General features: G+C 48.6%; 3 protein-coding genes across 3 annotated transcripts; all 3 read left to right on the top strand.

Moving 5' to 3' along the window:
- Positions 1–11,942: 11,942 nt before the first annotated feature.
- On the top strand, positions 11,943–17,232 carry LOC125958145 (acetylcholinesterase-like). The gene is made up of 11 exons (XM_049691291.1): positions 11,943–12,158; positions 12,235–12,430; positions 12,550–12,710; positions 12,772–12,899; positions 12,980–13,116; positions 13,180–13,923; positions 14,701–15,203; positions 15,265–15,392; positions 15,469–15,605; positions 16,113–16,710; positions 16,780–17,232. Exons 1-11 carry the CDS (start codon positions 11,943–11,945, stop codon positions 17,069–17,071), a joined length of 3,240 nt encoding a protein of 1,079 aa, XP_049547248.1. The 3' UTR covers positions 17,072–17,232.
- Positions 17,233–17,930: 698 nt separating this feature from the next.
- Positions 17,931–18,542, top strand: LOC125955744 (juvenile hormone esterase-like). The gene has a single exon (XM_049686887.1). The coding sequence runs from the start codon at positions 17,931–17,933 to the stop codon at positions 18,540–18,542; it is 612 nt and encodes a 203-aa protein (XP_049542844.1).
- A 376-nt stretch (positions 18,543–18,918) lies between these two features.
- LOC125955743 (esterase 6-like) lies at positions 18,919–19,636 on the top strand. The gene is made up of 2 exons (XM_049686886.1): positions 18,919–18,979; positions 19,041–19,636. Exons 1-2 carry the CDS (start codon positions 18,919–18,921, stop codon positions 19,634–19,636), a joined length of 657 nt encoding a protein of 218 aa, XP_049542843.1.
- Positions 19,637–19,970: the final 334 nt, after the last annotated feature.

Here is a 19,970-nt window from a genome sequence, read left to right as displayed (position 1 = left end):
CCCATTAGTAAGAAGGATTGGGATTCGAGATTCGGATTTGACTGGAATGCCTGCCGCGATAGAGTGCAGATACAGTGGCGGATCTGTGCTTATCTTGGCCCGCGGTATCAGAATCGCAAGCCGAACGTCTTCGTTTCCGGTCGTGCCGGTTCGCTGATTGGCCGCGCGCCGCAGTAGCAGGCGCCATCGATTAGGGATAGAACGAGTTTAGTAATCGAGCATACTATTCCGCCCTGCGCCATGATCCGACGAGCATCTTCTTGGAAGAGAGGGATGAAAAATGGATTCTTTCCTTTACCGTCGTCGTCGTCGTCGTCGTCGTCGTCGTCTCCGTCGCCGTTGTCTGCCATTTTGCTAGCCCCCTGCTAATCGTGCAGGATGTCGTGAGTTGCGTTGTCCGTCGGTTTTTGCAAAACAGATCCTCCTTCCTATGCTTCACACTCTTTCGTCTGCCACCGCCGTCGCCATCGCCGACCGCTCCATCAATCGATTGTAGAAATGAAAGCGAATCGACGCCATAATTAGCGACGATGATAAATGGATAGCGCGTCGTTTGGATGTCAAAATATTTTCCCAGACGCGGCTAGCGGTCGCGACTGGCCACGCGGTCGCTTCATCATTTGTCAATCCAGCGTGCCATCGCGGTGACGGTGCATTGTTGCGTGTGCCACATTGGGAGAGAGAAAGAGAGAGATAGTGAAGAAAATGGCTTTTCATGCTTTGGCACGCTCCATTAAATGGCTTCTTCCCGTCGATTCGTGGCGTAATAAGGCAGAACGAATCGAATCGAACACTGTGTGTGGCGTTCGGCAGTGCAAACAACAACCCCTCCTAAAGCAAACCGAACCGAAAAAGCGCTTTCGTGAGCACAAAATGATGAAAAGAATAATCTCCAGCTAAATTATCGAGCTAGGAGTCAGCCACGGAGACGAGGAAGTCATCAATTTCAGTCACAATCGGCTGTTGGAACAGTTTTAAATGCTTTCAATTGCAGGATCATTGTGCAGCAAACGCATTTATGGTAGAAAAAGAAAAACATAGATAAATTTGGTAAAAGGACAGAAACACGCCAAAAACTGAAAAGAAAATTGAGGGATATTTTTAAAGAAGGGTTCCTTTTAAATCCATAATAGACACCCAAAGAAAGAAACAATAAACAACATGGGATTATCAGAAAGATCAATAAAAGAAAAAAATATCCAGGGACCTTTATAACTCCCCAAAAACCAGCAGAAAAAAACTATCCCAAAAACAAGAAAAACGTCGGACGACGGCCCTCACTCCCGGCGTAGTATTTCAAAGTTGAAATACAAACGAACCACAACCAAACCGAACCCATGGACATGGACATGGAAATGGAAATTTTTATTCAAATTACGACCGATCGGATAATGAGCATTCCGAGCGGGTTGGGGGTCTTTCTCGTGTCGCTTTTTGGCAAAATGTTCGATGCAAATTTTGGCTTTCGGTACCCCGTTCGACATGCCCCCGGACCGAAAGGGAGGGACTCCATGACGCGAGCAGCGGTCCGTTTTTGTCTTATTCGTTCGGGCAGTTTTTCCTCATCAACCTTTAACCAGGACCGCTACATCGGGGTAATGAATTTGCCTTCCCTTGCAGCTATTATTATCATTTGTCCCCACGCTGAGCTCCATCCCAGGGGGGAGGCACCCAAAAACTCGGCCATTTTGGCAATGTTGTGTGCATTTGAATAATTTCAGGTTTTATGGCCACCATCATGGCGCTCGACCGCTTGTTCGCCCGGTCCCAGGTCCTAGGGCCGTTCGAGACGACCTGAAGAAGACATAAAAATTCATTACCAACATCCGACGACCACCGGTTTCTTGCCCACTACCTACCTACCATGGTTGTAAATTGGAGCTTCCTTGCCGAATTCTTAGTTTCCCAATTTGACGACAACCGCTAGCCAACTACCAGCAACCGGGACATTCTGGGACATTCGCATCGTTCTTTTTGGATGCAAATTTGGAAAATGTACCAACTGAACTGTGTCCTTCCATCTATTGTTTGTTCGGGTTGGAAAGGAAGGAAATTTATGTCTCAACCAGCAAGCGAGCGAGCGAGCGAGCGATCGGCGGCGGAAATCTTCAGACCGCACGTTTCTCAATTAGCAACGGCGCGTCGGTCCACCATTCCCAATGGCCCGGTTCCCGACAGGACATGGAAATTCGTTATGCAGCTCAACTTAATTATCCGTAAGTAGCGTAAACACCCAACCACTCAACACGAGCGTTGGTTCTCGCAAGGTACTTCAGGGCCACCCCGCTCTGAACCCGAATGGTGCGAATTTGTAACGCATACAATGCGATGATTTACGCATTGAAATTTTCTCTTCAGAGAAATTCTCTGAAGAGGTTTCTGGTGGGAAAATTATTGAATCGTATTGAATCGATTAGATGGGAAGAGGAAAAGGATTATGCTCCCTCGCGCAGGAAGTATCATAAGCTCTCGAGGATTAAGTGCTTGAGAAACATGCTGTAATGTTTGTTTAATCTTTATGGCAGTTGCTAATAGAGTAGCTACGATTCGTGAAGCACCTTTGCGAACTTCAGCGAGGCAGCACGTTGAGTATCGTAAATTATCACCGCAACATATCGCTGAGCACGTGACCCTGGAACTGGCATTTTGAAAGCACAGCAGTCGCACGTGACGCTCGGAGTAAGACCGCGGTGCATGGTGCTATCATTGATCACTTCGTTAGTTTGTCGGAAGATTCGCTACTTTTTACTGCGAGACAATTACGACGCAAAATCGGACGAGACGATTCCACACGCACCGACGCGACTTCCTCTTGTTTGTTTGTTATGCTTCCAACGGAACACCAGTGCCCTCCGTGCCTCCGACAGTCTGGCCGCCGGGGCTCCCGGAAAGTGATACACCGTACTGGAACAATAAAACTGCCTCGTGCCAGGCACACGAGAAGGAGAGCGCGAAAAAGGACGACCTAGGCCGGACAAAAGGCCATCATCGGCGGAAGTTGTGCTTCGCCTTTCATTCGGGAAAATCCGGGAAAATCCACCAGTAGCCAGGGAGTGGAGGGAGGCCACCGTAAACCGGTGGCAGCAGCTTGTTGTGCTGCCTAAAATGTGCTTCGAGACACCCCTCTGGCGAATGAATCGCAGATCGAGCAGGAAAAAAAAGGTTGGGAAAACGGTTCCTGTCGAACGGACCAGACCACCCTCCAATCCTCCAGCCTGGAAGTCATTCACCGGGGGTCTGTACATAGTGTATTTGTTCCACCCCTGGTTCTTCTGGTAGAATTGAGTCATGACTGTAAGGGGCCGAGGGTAATGGTGAGACACTATGCAGGACAGGCTTGGAGGGCGAGGCCACCAGTGTGAACCAGGGGTAGTTCCTTATCGACGCGTTTATCAATAGTGTTTTGGTTAAAAGAAAAACCAAAGCCAATAGAAGTGGCTGTGGCTCGGTTGCTCCTAGGGACTCCGTTTGTTGGTAATTGATAGGGTGTAGCCTATCAAATTGTTTAATTGGCGTGAAGGTACATGTGTTTTCAGTCGTCGTCATCGTCGTCGTCGCGCAATGATCTGTTTGCGCTGGGGGAGTGTGCGTGTCGGAAAACGACACGGGATTATCGGTGTGTCAGATGGGGCGACGTCGTTTGATACGGTCAATCAAAAGACCACACAAAAAGGGATTATCATGTTTCATACCGTGTACGTGGTCTTATCACGATCACTTTGTGATGTTTGATCAAGCGATGTTTGGCGAAGGAAGTGACCACATTTTGAATCAGCCAAGTTTCGCTTGAGTCAATATGAGGTATTGAAGATTCTTATTCATTTCTTTTGGATAGTATTAACTAAGCAAAAGGATCCTCAAAGTCGTAGTACTAACATATGAAGCAGAGTCTATACTATTTATGGTAGTTAGAGTATGTTATGAATCGGATTTGAGTTCAAGTCTATTCCCTTCCACACCCGGACACACCTGTTACGGGTAATCGCTGGCCACTTACCTTGCCGTGATTTCGCATCGACCGGTGACTCCAAGTTCTGGGACAAAATGGACGAAGGGGTGGATGTAGTGGTGGGGGATTGTGTCGAGGACACCAGGTTCAAGTTGCTCGACCCTAGCAGATCGCTCCGATGCCGCTGACTGGACAGTCCATTTCCGAGCAGATTCGTTGGCGCCACCAGGGAGGTCGCATTGATAACACTGATACTGCTGCTGCTACTGGTTCCTCCACCACCTCCACCTGCTCCCCCTGTTCCTACACTTCCACCACTGCCAGCTCCGGTGCTGCTCCCTCCGTTAGTGGTGTTTACACTGTGTGGATTGCTCGGTGCGTTACTGGCGTTGCTGTTGCCCGGGTTGGTAGCTTCTGTGGGCCCATTCCCACCGGATGTCGGTCCGTTGTTGTTACTGTTGCCACTACTCGTACCATTATTCGCTGCACCGTGTGTTATTACGTTCTCCAGCGATTCCGTCAACCGAGGTGATGAGTAGATGTCGCTGCGATGGGAGAGAAGAGATCGGTTCAGGAACGGCATCGAAATTGCACCGACTAGAAACTCACCTGAAGGCGCTCGAGCTACCGAGAAACGAGGTCCTATCCTGTAGCGCCGCTTTGGCCTTCTCGACGCTCTGCTTCAGCTGCTCGAACGTGGACTGATGGAAACGGTAGGAACCCCAATCGGTGCACTGTGTCAGTCCGAGACAATCCTCCGATTTCACCTGATGGCTGACCAAGGGCGATGCACCACGCTTCAGATCGAGCGCCGTCTGGTAGGAGCAAGAGCTTTCGTACATCTTGCTGCCGAGCTTCCGTTTGACCCTAGGAAGAAGCAATGGAAAACGGTACTCAGGTATCAGACATCGGGTGCAGCAACGCTGCATCATCGCATTCACCAACTCGCATTGTCTACGGTTCGTCCCATCGTCCATGAAATATGTCTTCCCAAGACACGCGTGGTCAAACAAACGTTACTGCTAATCATGTGTTACAGACTCACAAAGGCACGATGAATAGCCAAGATAATCCCCTCGCACCAGAACAAGTAGCTAACCGGCAGCATTCAGAGCCTGTAAGGACATGCTCAGTAGGCCCAGCGTACCAGCGTCGCGTCTTGTCGCGTGTGTCCGGCACTGGCCATCCACAATACCATACTGCTGACTATGCTGCTGCGGTTGGGGCTGCTACTTGCATCGTTCACGTCACTATCATGAATATTCAAAATACCACCGGAAACGGAAAGTTTGATTTACGTGCATAAATCTCCTCGTGCCACGCTCGGCTCGCCTCCGAAACGGCCTTAGGTAGGCAGGGGGTCCCATAATGCCACTGCCGCTCCTTTGCGACTTGCTGATGCTGCTACTGCTGCTGCTGTTCACTCTGGTGGTGGGGCGTTTGGTTGGCGTAATAATGTTGAAGCGAACGGGTCGAACCGACCGGAAACGACAAACTGCCGGCTTCGATCCTTTTGACCGCTTCGCTCAACACAACCACCACCCCCGGGGGCAAGTGACGAGGAAGTCGATCATCGGCCGTTGTTGGTGGTGGTTCCTCGAACTCCAAACCGGTGACTCGGTTGAACGCTGTGCCGATGCCGATCTGACCATTTAATGATCATGAAAGGAAAATGTATGCGCCGACTTCCGTCAGTCCCGACAAAAGCCTCCGTACTCCGGGGCATGGCGTGGACCGGACCGCACGCAATTTACCGTCCAACGATTTCATTTACGGTGCACTGAGCGGGAGAAATGAATTGGAAAGGACCACCTCGTGCAGGGGGTGGAGGTGGTGGTGACGACGATAGAGATTAGCGTTCCGGCATACCGCTACTAACGATGATGACAGCATCATCATCAGCATGGCGGCGGGTTCTGTCCGTTGTTTCATCGTCAGATAAATGCTGCACGGATTATGTGACGCCTAAAACGAGTCTTCCGTTTTGCCGCTATCGGACATTTGGAATTGTCCTTTTGTGACCAATCGAATCGAAATGGTTTCCCATTTTAGCAACACTCACCGCATTTTCCACTAAACGAGTTACATAACAAACGAACCACTAACTAAAAGCCCTCCTACTGTTGCTTTCTGTACGTTTTAACTCGATCAAAACTCGCTCCATCGATCATTGCTCCGAGAGAAATGATATTATGCAGCAATTTGCCACCAAAACCACAACCGACACAAGCGATCTTCAGGCCAGCACTCGTTTTGTGACTGCACCACAACAGTTGATCGTCAACCCAGAAGCGATGGAATGAGAACACGCCTGAATAGAATTAAGCCCATCAGCAGTTTGTCAACAAGTACGGTCATTCTCGCACGCACACACTAGTCGATTGACTTTTGGCGCGCGACTCGGACCGCAGACCACAAACCCCACTGACTCGCTCTCTTCGTGCTAGAGGTTTTGCACAAATTGAGGGCTTCCGGTACCGGACATAAATCGAATTTCAGCGGCACAAACCGCCCCATTAACGTTTGTTTCTGCGCCTCCATCGTCTTCGCGAACTCTCCACTGAGGAGGATCACGCACGAATCCTCATGATCGCCTTAAAAGATCGAAGGAATATGAAAGATACTTTAACGTCCTTGCTACATAAGCAGCAGTAAGCACCAATTGAAAATTAAAGTTACAAATGCAATGCAAATATTAAACAATAAACGTTTTGAATAAAACTACAACCCCCCCCGGGAATTGGGTGGCCATTTTACATCGAAAAAGGGGGAAAATGATTTATAAGCCGGCGCACAGTCTTTCGCAGCCGGCTAGAAAGCGAACGCTGCGCAAAGTCTCTTCTCCGCCATTTCCATCGGTTTCGCCTGGAGTGTAAATTATGGCACCAGAAATAAATCTTTCGCAAGGCGTCCCCAGGCATCACCTCTCTTTGCGATGTTGTTGTAGAAAGACATGAAATGCCTAGACAGCTTCTTATGCCCTGAGCTACGCGGTATTATGCAAATAGTTTGCAGTAAGTTATGGGCAACGTTTGATGTTAAAGTTTCACAAAGCAAAACAAAAACACTCTCGAGCAATGCGTCTGCATTACGTTCGAAGTGCGTTGTACGGAAGTAGAAACATAGTCCAAATGCAAATTAACACACATATGTATGCATGGCTGTTTAAATGTCCTTCATGATAGTATTGTACAGTTTGGTATTGGTTGCTAGCTGGTTGCATTACCCACATTTTTATTAATTAAAATCTGTTGATAAACAGTTAAAGTTAAAAAAAACAAGCTATCTCAATCTGCTTCACAAAAAAATCACTTAATGCGAAATTAATTTAAAACACCTTCATCTAGTATTCCAAGGTTGTGGATGCAAGATTCGATCGAATCGAAAAACCAAAGTACAAATTGTTAGTAAGCTCTGATATCTACGTATGAGAGACACTACCGTAGTTACCAATAAGACGTAGTTACCAATGCGTTCGTTTGTAATTCGATACATGCAATTGATGATTTTTCTGGTTCACCTCAACGAGTGTGAATGTGTTTCTCTGGAACTCTGTGTGAAAAATGAACACAAATTACACTAACCTTATTTTCCGTCAAAAACTATTGTTAATCTTGCACTAAAATCTCTGGTATAAATATTTTTAATCACGTTTAATTCGAAACTAACGATCGCGCAATGCACAATGCATCTCACTTGCCAAATCTCTGTTGTCCTGGAACCGCGAAGAACTCAAAGTGTCGTTGTTTCTCTATTTGTCATTTGATTCCGATTGCAACATCCACTACACTTTGCACAAAAATGCACACAAGAGAAAGGACGAAGGACGATGGAAGCTCAAGGAATTCGGTCACTGGTCAATTAATAAATAACGTCCTCCAGGACCATTAGCATCCTCCGGAATTCCGATCTCGACCGATGACGACGATAGTCTTGGCTTCCTTCTGTCCGCCGGATGGTTCACGGACTTCGAATTCGATTGTTTCTACGCGCGTGTCTTTGCTTTGTATCCTGTTCCGTCCGTCCGGACCACCAGAAATGGCGCCACAAACGTACCGACGGCTGTCTTGGATCACTTCTCGCTCACCACTGACCACAGAAGATTTTTGTCACAACAAAAGGCCAAACTTTAGTTTTCAAACTTGTCGATTCCACGTGTGATTGCGACTAGATATCGATCAAGGCATTCCACGGTTCCGCGATGGTCAGGATGTTTCTGGTGCGGTTGGCTTGCTAGATTTCCCGACGGAAGGACACCACGTTGCTGGGACACAATAAGCGAATGAGGAATGTGAGAAATAGGCACTCGAACACTCGAACGGTACACGGCTCAATGGCGGATTCCACCGGATCTTGGTCGCGTGGGACCTTGGCCAGGACACGACCCACGTTGTAAAGTGGATATCCGCTGCTCGGTCAGGCAGGATGAGGCAAACGGGGAAGATCATCCGCGCAACCCACGGTTGCAACGGTGGATGACATTCCTCGATGGCGCACTCTCTCCTGCTCTCTTTCTCTCTCTTTCATTAACTATTCCTCTCTCGGTTTGTCTCGGTAGCACACTGTGTGGAAGACAGAGAGGACACCAGCGACAAGCGATTACTTACTGACTTCCAGCGCCAACTACCAAGCGTCCCCGCCATCCTGGCAGGTCCTCTTACCTGCGGAGGAAGGATTCTTCGGCTTCTACACAATCATGGCGACCGAGAGTGTGGTTTTCCGACCACAAGCGCGCACCCCGTGCCCCCTGGGACAGTGTGTCGGAACGGGATAGCGAAACCGTTGGCGAGGCGACCAGAAGATGAGCAGGCGTGCGCTCTACCGAAAGGATACGCAAGGACTCGATGATGAGCGTTGAAGGCGTGGCCTACTGCTGCTACTGCTGCTGCTGGTGCTCTGGTTACCGCCTGGCTACTGCTCTTCAGTGAAAGCAGCTTTTCCGCGAAGAGGCGATAGGTGAGGAACGGATTTTCGCAACATTTTCCTCCATTTCCGCTCCTCTCGCTTTTCCCGTGCTCTTGTCTCCGCTTCTGGCTGGTCTGGCTTTTTGGGGAAATGGCTGCCGTGTGGGACGTGCAGCATGATGAACAGGTTGCTCGTTTACGTTGGAAAAATTGTCAAAGCAACCGACCACCCGCTTTTCCCACTTTTCTCGCCCATGAAAAGGGGGAAACATTTTTAGCATTTTTACGTGAGTTCCACCAACGTGCTACGTTTCACTTTTGTTCCACTAGACACTCGCTCGCGTGTGTGTGTGTGTGTTGTTTGTGGCGTTGTTTTTCCTTTTTTGTCTTTTCGTACCTCGACACTGAAAACGATCGTTAAATTGAAGCATCCTTTTTCCATCGAGCGTTCGTGGCGCGTAGGATCAATACGAGTGTGCTGGAGCACAGACAATGTAGCGCAATGGATTGGAACGGCAATCGGTTGCAGTCAGTCAGGTTGCGAGCATAAATTGTTCTACAATCGGTCTTGTATCGTTTGGCGTCGGTAACATATTCGAGCGCGATGCGAATGCTGCACCGACGACAATGTGATTACAGCAGGATTGTCCATGAAAACTGTGGAGCATTGATTGGCCGAGTAGCACAAAAAAGAGCAGCGCAATAAAAAACATTATAGATAGTATCGCACTAAGACGCGAAAGTAGTTCAATAGTTTATAGACAAATCAATAATGGTGCTCAAGGATGCGTACAAGGATTTCTATTTATCTTTCGTATCTTTTACAGCTTTTGAGGACAGTTCTTGGCTCAATACCTTCATGACCATGATTCGATTCCACTAAACATAGTGCAACTATTGTTATTGTAGGGTCTACTGTCGCTAAAGCAGCCTAGTAACAATAAGCTCAGTCAGTGTTGGTTCCAACTCTGGCGTACTAAAGTGAAATACTTACTCTTCTTCTGCACGATTGTGATTCATCACTCAAGTTATGCTATTCTGCAGATGTCTAATCACTTCATGCATTGCTCGCCATCCATTCGTTTGCATTCAACCATCGGATAGACAACAGTTCGTCATCGACCAATGCGCCAGCCAGCATCAGTCAGTCAGTCAAGCAAAGCAAGATCTTCAGCATCGCCCGTGACTCGTTGTGACACAACGGAGTAGAAAAGAAAACTGGTACCGAACCGGTGCAAAAGAGAACACACGGTTTCCGGGATTCGTTTTTCACAATCATCGGCCCAAAACGTCCCCTCGGTGGTCTTCTTCCTCCCCGCCCGGCAGCCTAGCGAGTGAGCAATTAAGAATTTCATGCGTCGCTTATCAAAGCGCACGTGAAGTAGTCGCTTTGTGCACTCGCAAGACCACGGGAAGCAAAACGGGACGCTCCTTCACGGCCCTCTGCTGCTGTATGGTGGCTTTTGACGCCGCCGCTCACTTCACATTATGGTCACATTCGGGTGTTTCCCTTTCTTCGGTCACTCCCGCTCCGGCATGAATCACGTTGATCGAGCTTGTCACAAGGCTTCCGGTGCGTCTGTCGTATAGGGATTATGGCCGTGGGTCGGTCTCTTCCCGTCTTTTGATCGAAACATGCTAGACAAGCCAATGCTGTGTGAATGTTACCGTTACGAGGGATCTATTAAAATCGATACAAAGTATAGCCGCACAGTTTCACAAAAGCAGTTTATGGCCTCAATAATAAGCAGCTGACTTGTGCTGGCGTGAGTTATGCCACCATTCCGACCGCTCGATCACACTCCTTTATCAGGTGTTCCCTTTGTGAGAGGCCCTGACAAAACATAAAAAAGGTATTCCGCGATGATACCGGTTCCCTTGAAAGTGAATGCTTCCTAACATCACAAACCACATTGTGGTAAGTGATAAACACGCAGCATGTAACACCCAAGAAATAAGTGCCATGGCAGACCCACCATCACCTGGCTCATCACCGGGCCGCCTAGCGTTGAAATAGAGTTACTTCCTATGTTCCCCCAAGTCTCTCAAGTTGTAAGTGAAAACCCTTAAATCAATCCCCGCTCGAAAAGGCGGCAAAAAAGGGGGCAAAAGGACCTCGCGTTTCGAAAACGAGGGGGCGCCTCGTACGCTAACGCACCCTGGCAGGCCTGGTGGTACGGCCACTCCCTGTCAGGCTAATAGGCAGTTTAAATGTTTTGTTAAAATCTCGAGCGATTATCTGTTGCAGATAGAGCCAGCCAGCAAGGATCGTAAACCATGCAAGGGGTTGCCGTGTCACCGCCGCCGATGTGTGTGTGTGTTTAGATGAGGTCGTCCAAGGGTCTAGCCACCAGCAGGCACGCCGGTGTCCGATTTCGTGATAAGTGTCAATAAACCTGGGCCTGATATTATAGCCCTCTATAGCCACCCTTTCTTCGCGCACATGGCATCGCGAGTTATGGTACTTCTCCGGTACCGCTTTTCTCGACCCACGATGCGTACGTGTGGTTCCGTATTGTGGGTGTGTGTTTTCTCAAGTTTCGCGACCACGGAGATGGTTTATGGTATGAAGCCCGCTGGTTGATGATACATTACGCAGTCGATTTATGGGAATCTATTTCTTTGTTCAATTTATGTACCAACCCGCGGTTGGAAAGAGGCTCCAATTCTTATGATTCATTGCGTTTGCTCTACATACACGTTGTTACACTGCTATCTTAATGCTCCAATCTGATCACTTGCTGTACATATAGACGACATCAACGATCCGTTTTATTATCATTTCTTCTTCCTCGCTTTTTCTCCTTCTTGCAGAGATGCATGCCACCAAAAACGGCGTCCCACGTGAGACACGCTGTCCAGAGGTGGCGTTTCGGGTGCGTACGAAGAAGCAGTGAAAGTCTTTACGGTAGCACACACAAACAACGCAACAAGCGCTAGTCAATAAACACTTACACAGCCGTCGAGTGGTTTCTCTTTGTCCACAAAACTCCGTTCCATTAGGCCGGGGGCCCATGACGGCCACAGTGGGGGTTTGCCAACGCAGCGCGTTTCGTGGCTTCGTCGCCAGTCGCTGGTCAGTTCCCGCGATGCATCGTTTTGTAGCGGCCGTATTTCGTCTGGTCATTGGCCTGGTGAGTGGTTGGTGGACCCGGTTTTGTCTTCGATTTCGGTCACCGTCTACCATCTGTACGGTCACGATCGGGCCCGGTAAGTTACGCGGGGTGACGGTAACGGCAAAGGGTTATCACTACTTCAAGGGCATCCGCTATGCCGAGCCTCCGATCGGTGATCTGCGTTTCAAGGTAGCACGCCAAGACACACAACAGCCCGGCTCGAAAACTCCTTTGAATCCTTCTCCCTCCTCCCTCGGTTTTACAGCCTCCCGTTCCGCTGAAGACGTTCTCGCAACCCGTGGTGGACTGTTTTGTGGAGGGAAACCGATGTATACAGTACGATCAAATCTTGAAAGTGTTGATCGGTTCCGAAGATGGACTGTTCCTCAACGTCTACACACCGGCACTACCTGACGATAAGCAGCAGCCGAACCTTCCGGTAATGGTGTACATTCACGGGGGTAAATTCATTTTTTTTCATTCATTATTTTTTTATAATATATTATATTGTATTTCATTTATTATTATTCATTATTTGTCATATTATAATTTTAAACCGTACGTTCTTTCGCCCCTTTAGGAGGATTTAAATGCGGCAGTGGGAATGCATTCCTGTACGATCCCGTCTTTTTTGTGCAGCGTCGCGTGGTGATCGTAACCTTCAATTATCGCCTGGGGCCGCTTGGCTTCCTTTGCCTACCGGAAGCAGGAATCGAAGGCAATGCTGGACTAAAGGATCAGGTATGATTGCTCGTCAAAGATGTGCCATCCAATCCATCTTATTCCACTTGCTCCCTGGCAGTTGATGGCGATACGTTGGGTCAATGAAAACATTGCCCATTTCGGGGGTGATCCGCAGTGTGTAACGCTCTTCGGAGAAAGTGCTGGTGCCAAGGCCGCTTTTTTGCATTATTTGTCGCCGGTGTCCAGGTACTCGCACGGGTTTTCCACAATTTCCATTATCGGATATCATTGTTGAGGCTTTTCTAATGCGGGTATTCTTCTTCCAGGCAATATTTTCATCGTGTGATCTGTCAGAGCGGTGTGGCGTGTTCCGACTTTGCACTGCAAGTGGAGCCAACACTAAAAGCACGCAAATTAGCCGAATGCGTTGGCTATACGGGCTCATCCGCTACGGAAGCACTGGGTAAGTATTGAACCGAGGTGCAACTCGACAAAAACCTGTTAATGTAATGTTGGTCCTTTGCAGAGTCGCTTATGAATGCACCGGCTGAACAGTTGATTAAACATCAGCTGCATACCCTGCACGAGTCCGAACGTTTCCAGGAGCTACAGTTTCCTTTCCGTCCTGTGGTGGAGGCTGATAAACCCGGTGCCGTACTTACGCGGCATCCACAAGATGCACTTCGATCGACGTTCACTCGTCCTATTCCAATCATAACCGGTTGCAATAGTGGCGAGGGTATAATGGCCTATGCCAACGCCAAGAACCATCTTAATGCGTACAATGACCAGCCAGACCGTTTGCTACCGCCGTGGCTTGATGTACCGGCGACCATTCGAACGGAGGTGGCACTACAAGTGAAAGGATTCTACTTTGGCGAAGAACCAGTTTCGCGACGCACTTTGATGCCATTGCTTGATCTGCTATCCGATAACGAGTACGTGACAGCGACACTTACTGCAGCCGAACTAATGGCTCGACATCAACCGCTGGTACCGCACTATGCGTACTACTTTACCTTCGATGGACGTTTCGGAAATTTAAAGCAACTGCTGAACCTATCGGACCTGCCCGGGGTCAGCCACGGGGACGATGTGTTCTACATGTTCCACTCGGCCCTCAATGCTACGCTGGAGAAGGATGCCGATGAGCATCAGGTGCGTGATGCAGTAGTTACCATGTGGACCAATTTCGCACGACACGGAAATCCAACGCCTGCTGAGTCCGATAAGAATCATGTTACCTGGGAACCTGTGAAGCCATGTGATGGTGAAGACTTTCAATTTAGATGCTTGCAGATTGATCGAACAATTAAAATGATCTCAAATCCTACCGAGAACAGAAGCCAATTTTGGAGAACGCTTATCCATCGATACGGTTACGGTTCTCGTCGGCTTTCCACGTGATACCTCGGTGGTACTTACTATGATTGTAATAACACCCTACACACGATTGTTAAATAAAAAATCAAGTCTCTACAATTAAACGCTCTTATTGGCGGTACCATGCTGTTAGATTCTAGATTTTTAGCTTACTCTCATCACAAGTTCTAATGTTTTTTGTCGATCTCATGCTTTGAGCCCGTCATTCGCTCGCTTGATTCATCTGTTACAAACCGCACGGCGACCTATGGACTCACTGTCGCTGTCCCGTTCCCAGCGTCATCGGTTGTGAGACTCGCCAAACAAACAAATACCCTGTACGCGCGATAGCTAATCGCCGGCTGCCAAACCCTCGCCGGCTTTGCAGCTACTCCAGTCATGCTGAAGCCCCACGAGTGCGCGGCCGCGATAAGATAACTAACTCGCGGCGGTACTTGTCGCGGTGAGCTAACGATCGATGTATTGCGTTCAGTACTTGTTTGACAAGCAGCGTAGTAGTATCTCTGTTGCCGTCTGTTCTCGTCGTGCGTGCTAGCTACTCCAAAAATGATTTTACTCACAAGAGCACGTGTACTGTACGATTTTGTGCTAGCTGTACTTCATTTCATTCGCGGAGGCCTGCTCTTTCTGATATCCCATAAATTGATCCGCCTTTGGCCACCAGCTGTGAGGCCGGTAGTGACCGTGAAGCAGGGCAAACTTCGGGGTATCACGGCGACCTTGCCCAACGGTACGCAGTATCACTACTTCAAGGGCATTCCGTACGCGGAACCACCGGTTGGGGCGTTACGATTTAAGGCACCGGTAGCGCTGCAACGATACCGCAAACCGATTGTCGACTGCTACGCCGAGCGTTCCAATGCCGTCCAGAAAGACTTCTTTTCCGATCGTGTCAGTGGCTCCGAGTCCTGTCTGTACCTGAACGTGTTCAGTCCTCGATTGCCGGGTGAAGCGGATGTTACGAAAGGGGTGCCGAAGCGGCCAGTTATTGTCTTCATTCATGGGGGTGGTTTTATGAACGGAACGGGGAGCAGTTTGTTCTACAATCCGGAGTACTTTGTCCAAGAGGATGTGGTCATGGTCACGATTAACTACCGGTTAGGTCCGCTTGGCTTCCTTTGCCTACCGGAAGCAGGCATCGAAGGCAATGCTGGACTAAAGGATCAGGTATGATCGCTCGTCAAAAATGTGCCATCCAATCCATCTTATTCCATTTGCTTCCTGGCAGTTGATGGCGCTACGTTGGGTCAATGAAAACATTGCCCAGTTCGGGGGAGATCCAGAGAACGTGACACTGATGGGAGAAAGCGCCGGCAGTTTTTCCTCTTACCTACACATGCTTTCGCCAAACTCGCGGTAAATACACTACACCACTCCACCTTGCATATCTATCCCCAGTGACCAAGATTTTCTTTCGGTTTCGTCACCACAGAAAGTACATCCATCGTGTAATCTGTCAGAGCGGTGTGGCCTTTACCGATTCATTCTTCCAGGTCGAACCAGTGGAGAAGGCACGCAAGTTGGCACGCTTCTTCGGTTATACTGGTGATAGCGATCAGGGTGCCCTTGGTAAGTATTCGCATGGCCCAACACTACACACGCTTCATCAACCTGTATGTGAAGCACATGATAACAAAAAGCACTCAGAAAAAAAATGCTTGAGCATGAGCTGAACCAAGAGGCGTCTAGCCTCCCAGATAAGCTTGGCATCATCATGATGAGCATATTTTGTCAGCTTATAAGAGGTTTAGTTTAAGCTCTTTTTACTTTGACGATCTTCGTACATCAGCAGCTCAGCTGCAAAGACCGAAACAGGTTTCAGGGATATCCCCGACACACGGTTTAATACCAGTTACAGGTATTCGTTTCTATTTTTGGCTTTTGCTCAAAAGCGAGGGAAGATTATTGTGCACTGTTGTCACATTATGGCCATCATTTCGACTAAAAGCTACCAGAAAGCATAATGACGAGGTAGCAACTTATCTCATAGCTTAACCATTGTCGAAGATCATCAAACTTCAATAGCCAACGAACACGCGAGCTAATCATTAATCATTCCCTCACCACTGTCCACAGAAACTCTCGAGCAGGTACCGGCACATCTGCTGGCCAAGCATCAGAACGAGGTCATAAGCGAGGGCGAGAAAAAGCTCGCTCTCATCTTCATCTTCCGGCCGGTCATTGAGCAGCAGCAGACTGACGACAGCATCATCACGCAGAACCCACAGGAGATCCTGAAGACATATGACACCCTACGGCTGCCCCTGCTCGAGGGCTGCAATAATGGTGAGGGTATCTTGGCGTTGCGCACGCTCGGATCACGATGGCAATCGTTCCTCAAGTCGCCGGAGCGGCTCGTACCGGTGCTATTATCGAGTAAAGTACAAAACCTAGACCGAGCACAGGTTGGGCAGGAGCTGAAGCGTTTCTACTTCGGTGATCGTCCACTGAGCGCCGATCAGACGATCAATCGAATGTGCGACCTGCTGTCCGACAACACCTTTATCACTAATTCGGTAACGAGCGCCGAATGGATAGCCAAATATCAACCAAATGCACCCCACTATCACTACCGCTTCACCTTCGATGGAAGGTTCAGTATGCTTAAGCGGCTCTTCCAACAGTCGAACGTTGCGGGTGCGTGCCACGGTGACGACTTGTTCTACATGTTCAAGTAAGTTCCGATAAGCTGATAGTGGATAACAGCGTTCAATTGGTAAATCTATCGATACGTTCCTTTCAGTCCCTGCTTTCTGCCGAAGGTATCCGATGATAGCGATGAGGTACGCGTTCGACAAATACTAATAGCACTGTGGACAAGTTTCGCCAAACATGGTAACCCATCCGTTGATGTGCCCACTGATCTGGTACCAGAGAAGTGGACCCCGGTACGTAAGATCGCACGTGATGCAACCGATTTCGACCTCGACTGCCTCGAGATCAACGCAGCGCCCCGAATGGTAATCAATCCGGGAGGTGATCGGATAAGACTGTGGCGTCGGCTACTGAAGCAATACCGTTCCGACTACCTTTGAGGAACTAACGGTGCCGAAATGTCCCGTGGTCCCATGGAAAGCTGTTACTTACCACAGGTGTTGTTGAATAAACAAATGTTGCACCAATGTTGTTAAAACATCAACATTACACCAGACTGTGAATTTGGCTACCAAATAAACATCTTTCTTTGAGGAAACACGACAAACTACTGTTTTCGCTTTGCGCCTTTGCTTAATCTATTGGTACCTTCATTAATGACGCTCATTTAACATTAGATTAACAGTCTATCGAGAATAATGGAGCCTTCAAAGAGTATATTTTGAATTTCGTTCATTTTGTTAATGAATTGATGCATATCAATCTCATACTGCTGCTTAATCTGCGTCTAATACTCATCGCGAAGGAAGAAATCCACCTAGCAGCTGTCTCTGTTGAATAGAAAACCAGTTAACATTTGAAAAGCGCTACATTCATTATGTAACCGTCGCGCTGAGCATCATGGCCTAGCAGACATAAGTATCTAACCGGTTGGATTAAATTGCTCGATGCTAAATAGTGAAGCAAACCTCACCGCACAGTTATGGACATTTAATTGTCAAAAAGCAGTGTTCTTCTGTAACACACAAACGATCACTGCATTAATTCAACAAAGACATCCAACGAGAGCACGGCTACTAGATGAGCTTAAATTTTCGAACGGGACTACCCTAGTGTGCGTTTTGTGTGTGCTGCATAATCAATCGGTAAAGGTCAGCTTGGTTGTGATACCCACAACCATCACGTTGGCTACTTTCGAGACAGAAAGCGATCGCTGCGAACGAAACCCCCAAAAATGATCGCATGCGACACAGCCAATGTCTCCAGCGAGGCGTTTGTTCGCTGTTAGTCAGTGGCGCGATGGATAAGGGGCTAAACGTGTGGCAGTATCTGGTCGTTCTTTCGCGTCTAGTGGTCGCTACGATCATCTTCTTCGTTCAGCACCGTTTGCTGCGGTTCTGGCCCCCTCGTGAACGACCCCTGGTGACCGTTCGCCAGGGGAAGGTACGCGGTATAAGCTCAACTCTGCCGAATGGCAAACCATATCACTACTTCAAAGGCATTCCGTACGCCAAGGCACCCGTTGGCGAGCTGCGCTTTCGTGCTCCAATTCCGCTCGACCGCTTTCGTGTCCCGATCGTCGACTGCTGCGTGGAGCGTGCTGACTATGTGCAACTAGATTTCTTCTCCGGGTTTGTGTTTGGTTCTGAAAGTGCTCTCTATCTGAACGTGTACACCCCAGTGCAGCAGCTTCCAGTGAGACCTAATGGCTCCGGATTACCTGTGATGGTGTTCCTGCATGGCGGAGGGTTCGCATGCGGAACGGGCAGCAGCTTTTTTTATGCGCCCGATTCTTTTCTGCAAAAAGACGTAATCGTCGTGACGGTTTACTACCGGTTAGGACCGCTTGGCTTCCTTTATCTACCGGAAGCAGGCATCGAAGGCAATGCTGGACTAAAGGATCAGGTATGATCGCTCGTCAAAGATGTGCCATCCAATCCATCTTATTCCACTTGCTCTCTGGCAGTTGATGGCGCTACGTTGGGTCAATGAAAACATTGCCCAGTTCGGGGGTGATCCGCAGTGTGTAACGCTCTTCGGAGAAAGCGCCGGCAGTTTTTCCTCATACCTACACATGCTTTCACCAAACTCACGGTATGTTTCTTGCGACCTGTCTTGGCACACCTGTGCGTGAATGATAGCGCATGCTTTCTCGAATGCAACTGGTCAGCTGTTTGTACGATTATCGTTTCGTTTTTGTCTGGTTTGCAGCAAGTATTTCCATCGTGTCATCTGCCAAAGTGGTGTCGCCTGTTCCAGCTCTTTTATGCAGACGGATGGTGTTAAGATGGCTTTCAATTTGGCGCGCTACTTTGGCTACAAAGGATCGAGCCAGAAGGGAGCACTCGGTATTGCTTGCGAGATCAAAGGTGTGATCTGTTCTAATTACCTAATATCAATCTACTGCAGACACACTGCTCAAGGTTCCCGCCGTGCAACTCGCTAAACATCAACGAAAGGCCCTCGATCCAGCAGCAAAGCACAACGATCTGGTGTTTGTATTCCTTCCGGTGGTGGAACAAACGCTCACCAATGACAGCATCATCACACAGGAACCGGAACAGATTTTGAAAACGTACGACACGCTGCAGATACCGCTGTTGGAAGGATGCAACGATGGTGAGGGTATTCTTGGACTCTTCATCATCCGGAACCAGTTGGACGGGATCGCTCAACTTCCAAACCGTTTGGCATCGAAGATGTTTCGTGCTCTCCCAAAGGATGAAATTTCGCGAATCAGTGAACGGATCAAGCGATTCTACTTTGGTGATCAACCGGCCGATCGTTGGGACCGAGAGCAGCTAAAACATCTTCTCTCGGATATGATTTTCATGACTGATTCCTGGCTCAACGCTGAATGGGTGGCACGATATCAACCCCATTTGCGCCACTATCACTATCGTTTCACGTACGACGGACGATTCAGTATTCTCAAGCGGTTTTACCGCAATTCAAGCACGCCCGGTGCCTGTCATGGTGACGAGTTGATGTACATGTTCTGGTAAATTTACAGTACTATTAATTGCAAATTGCTTGCTAAACTATCTTTCTAATTTTTTTTAATAGTCCGCGGGCTCTTCCCAAACTTCCACCATCCAGTGAGGAGCATCGCGTTCGCGAAAACATCATCGCATTGTGGACCAGCTTCGCTAAGCACGGCGATCCATCCGTGGAAGCACGCGATATTGTTGACGTCCGATGGGAGCCTGTACCAAAAATTGATCGTGAAGCAACCGAGTTCCGACTCAATTGCCTGGAGATTAACGTGCATCCGACGATGGTCTCGGATCCATGTGTGGAACGAATGAACTTTTGGCGATCTTTATACGAGACTAGTTT

This window comes from Anopheles darlingi, chromosome 3 (genome assembly GCF_943734745.1).
Source record: "Anopheles darlingi chromosome 3, idAnoDarlMG_H_01, whole genome shotgun sequence".
NCBI classification, from domain to species: Eukaryota; Metazoa; Arthropoda; class Insecta; order Diptera; family Culicidae; genus Anopheles; species Anopheles darlingi.
Note: the sequence above shows the minus strand (reverse complement) of the source record. Positions and strands in the feature narration are given on the sequence as shown.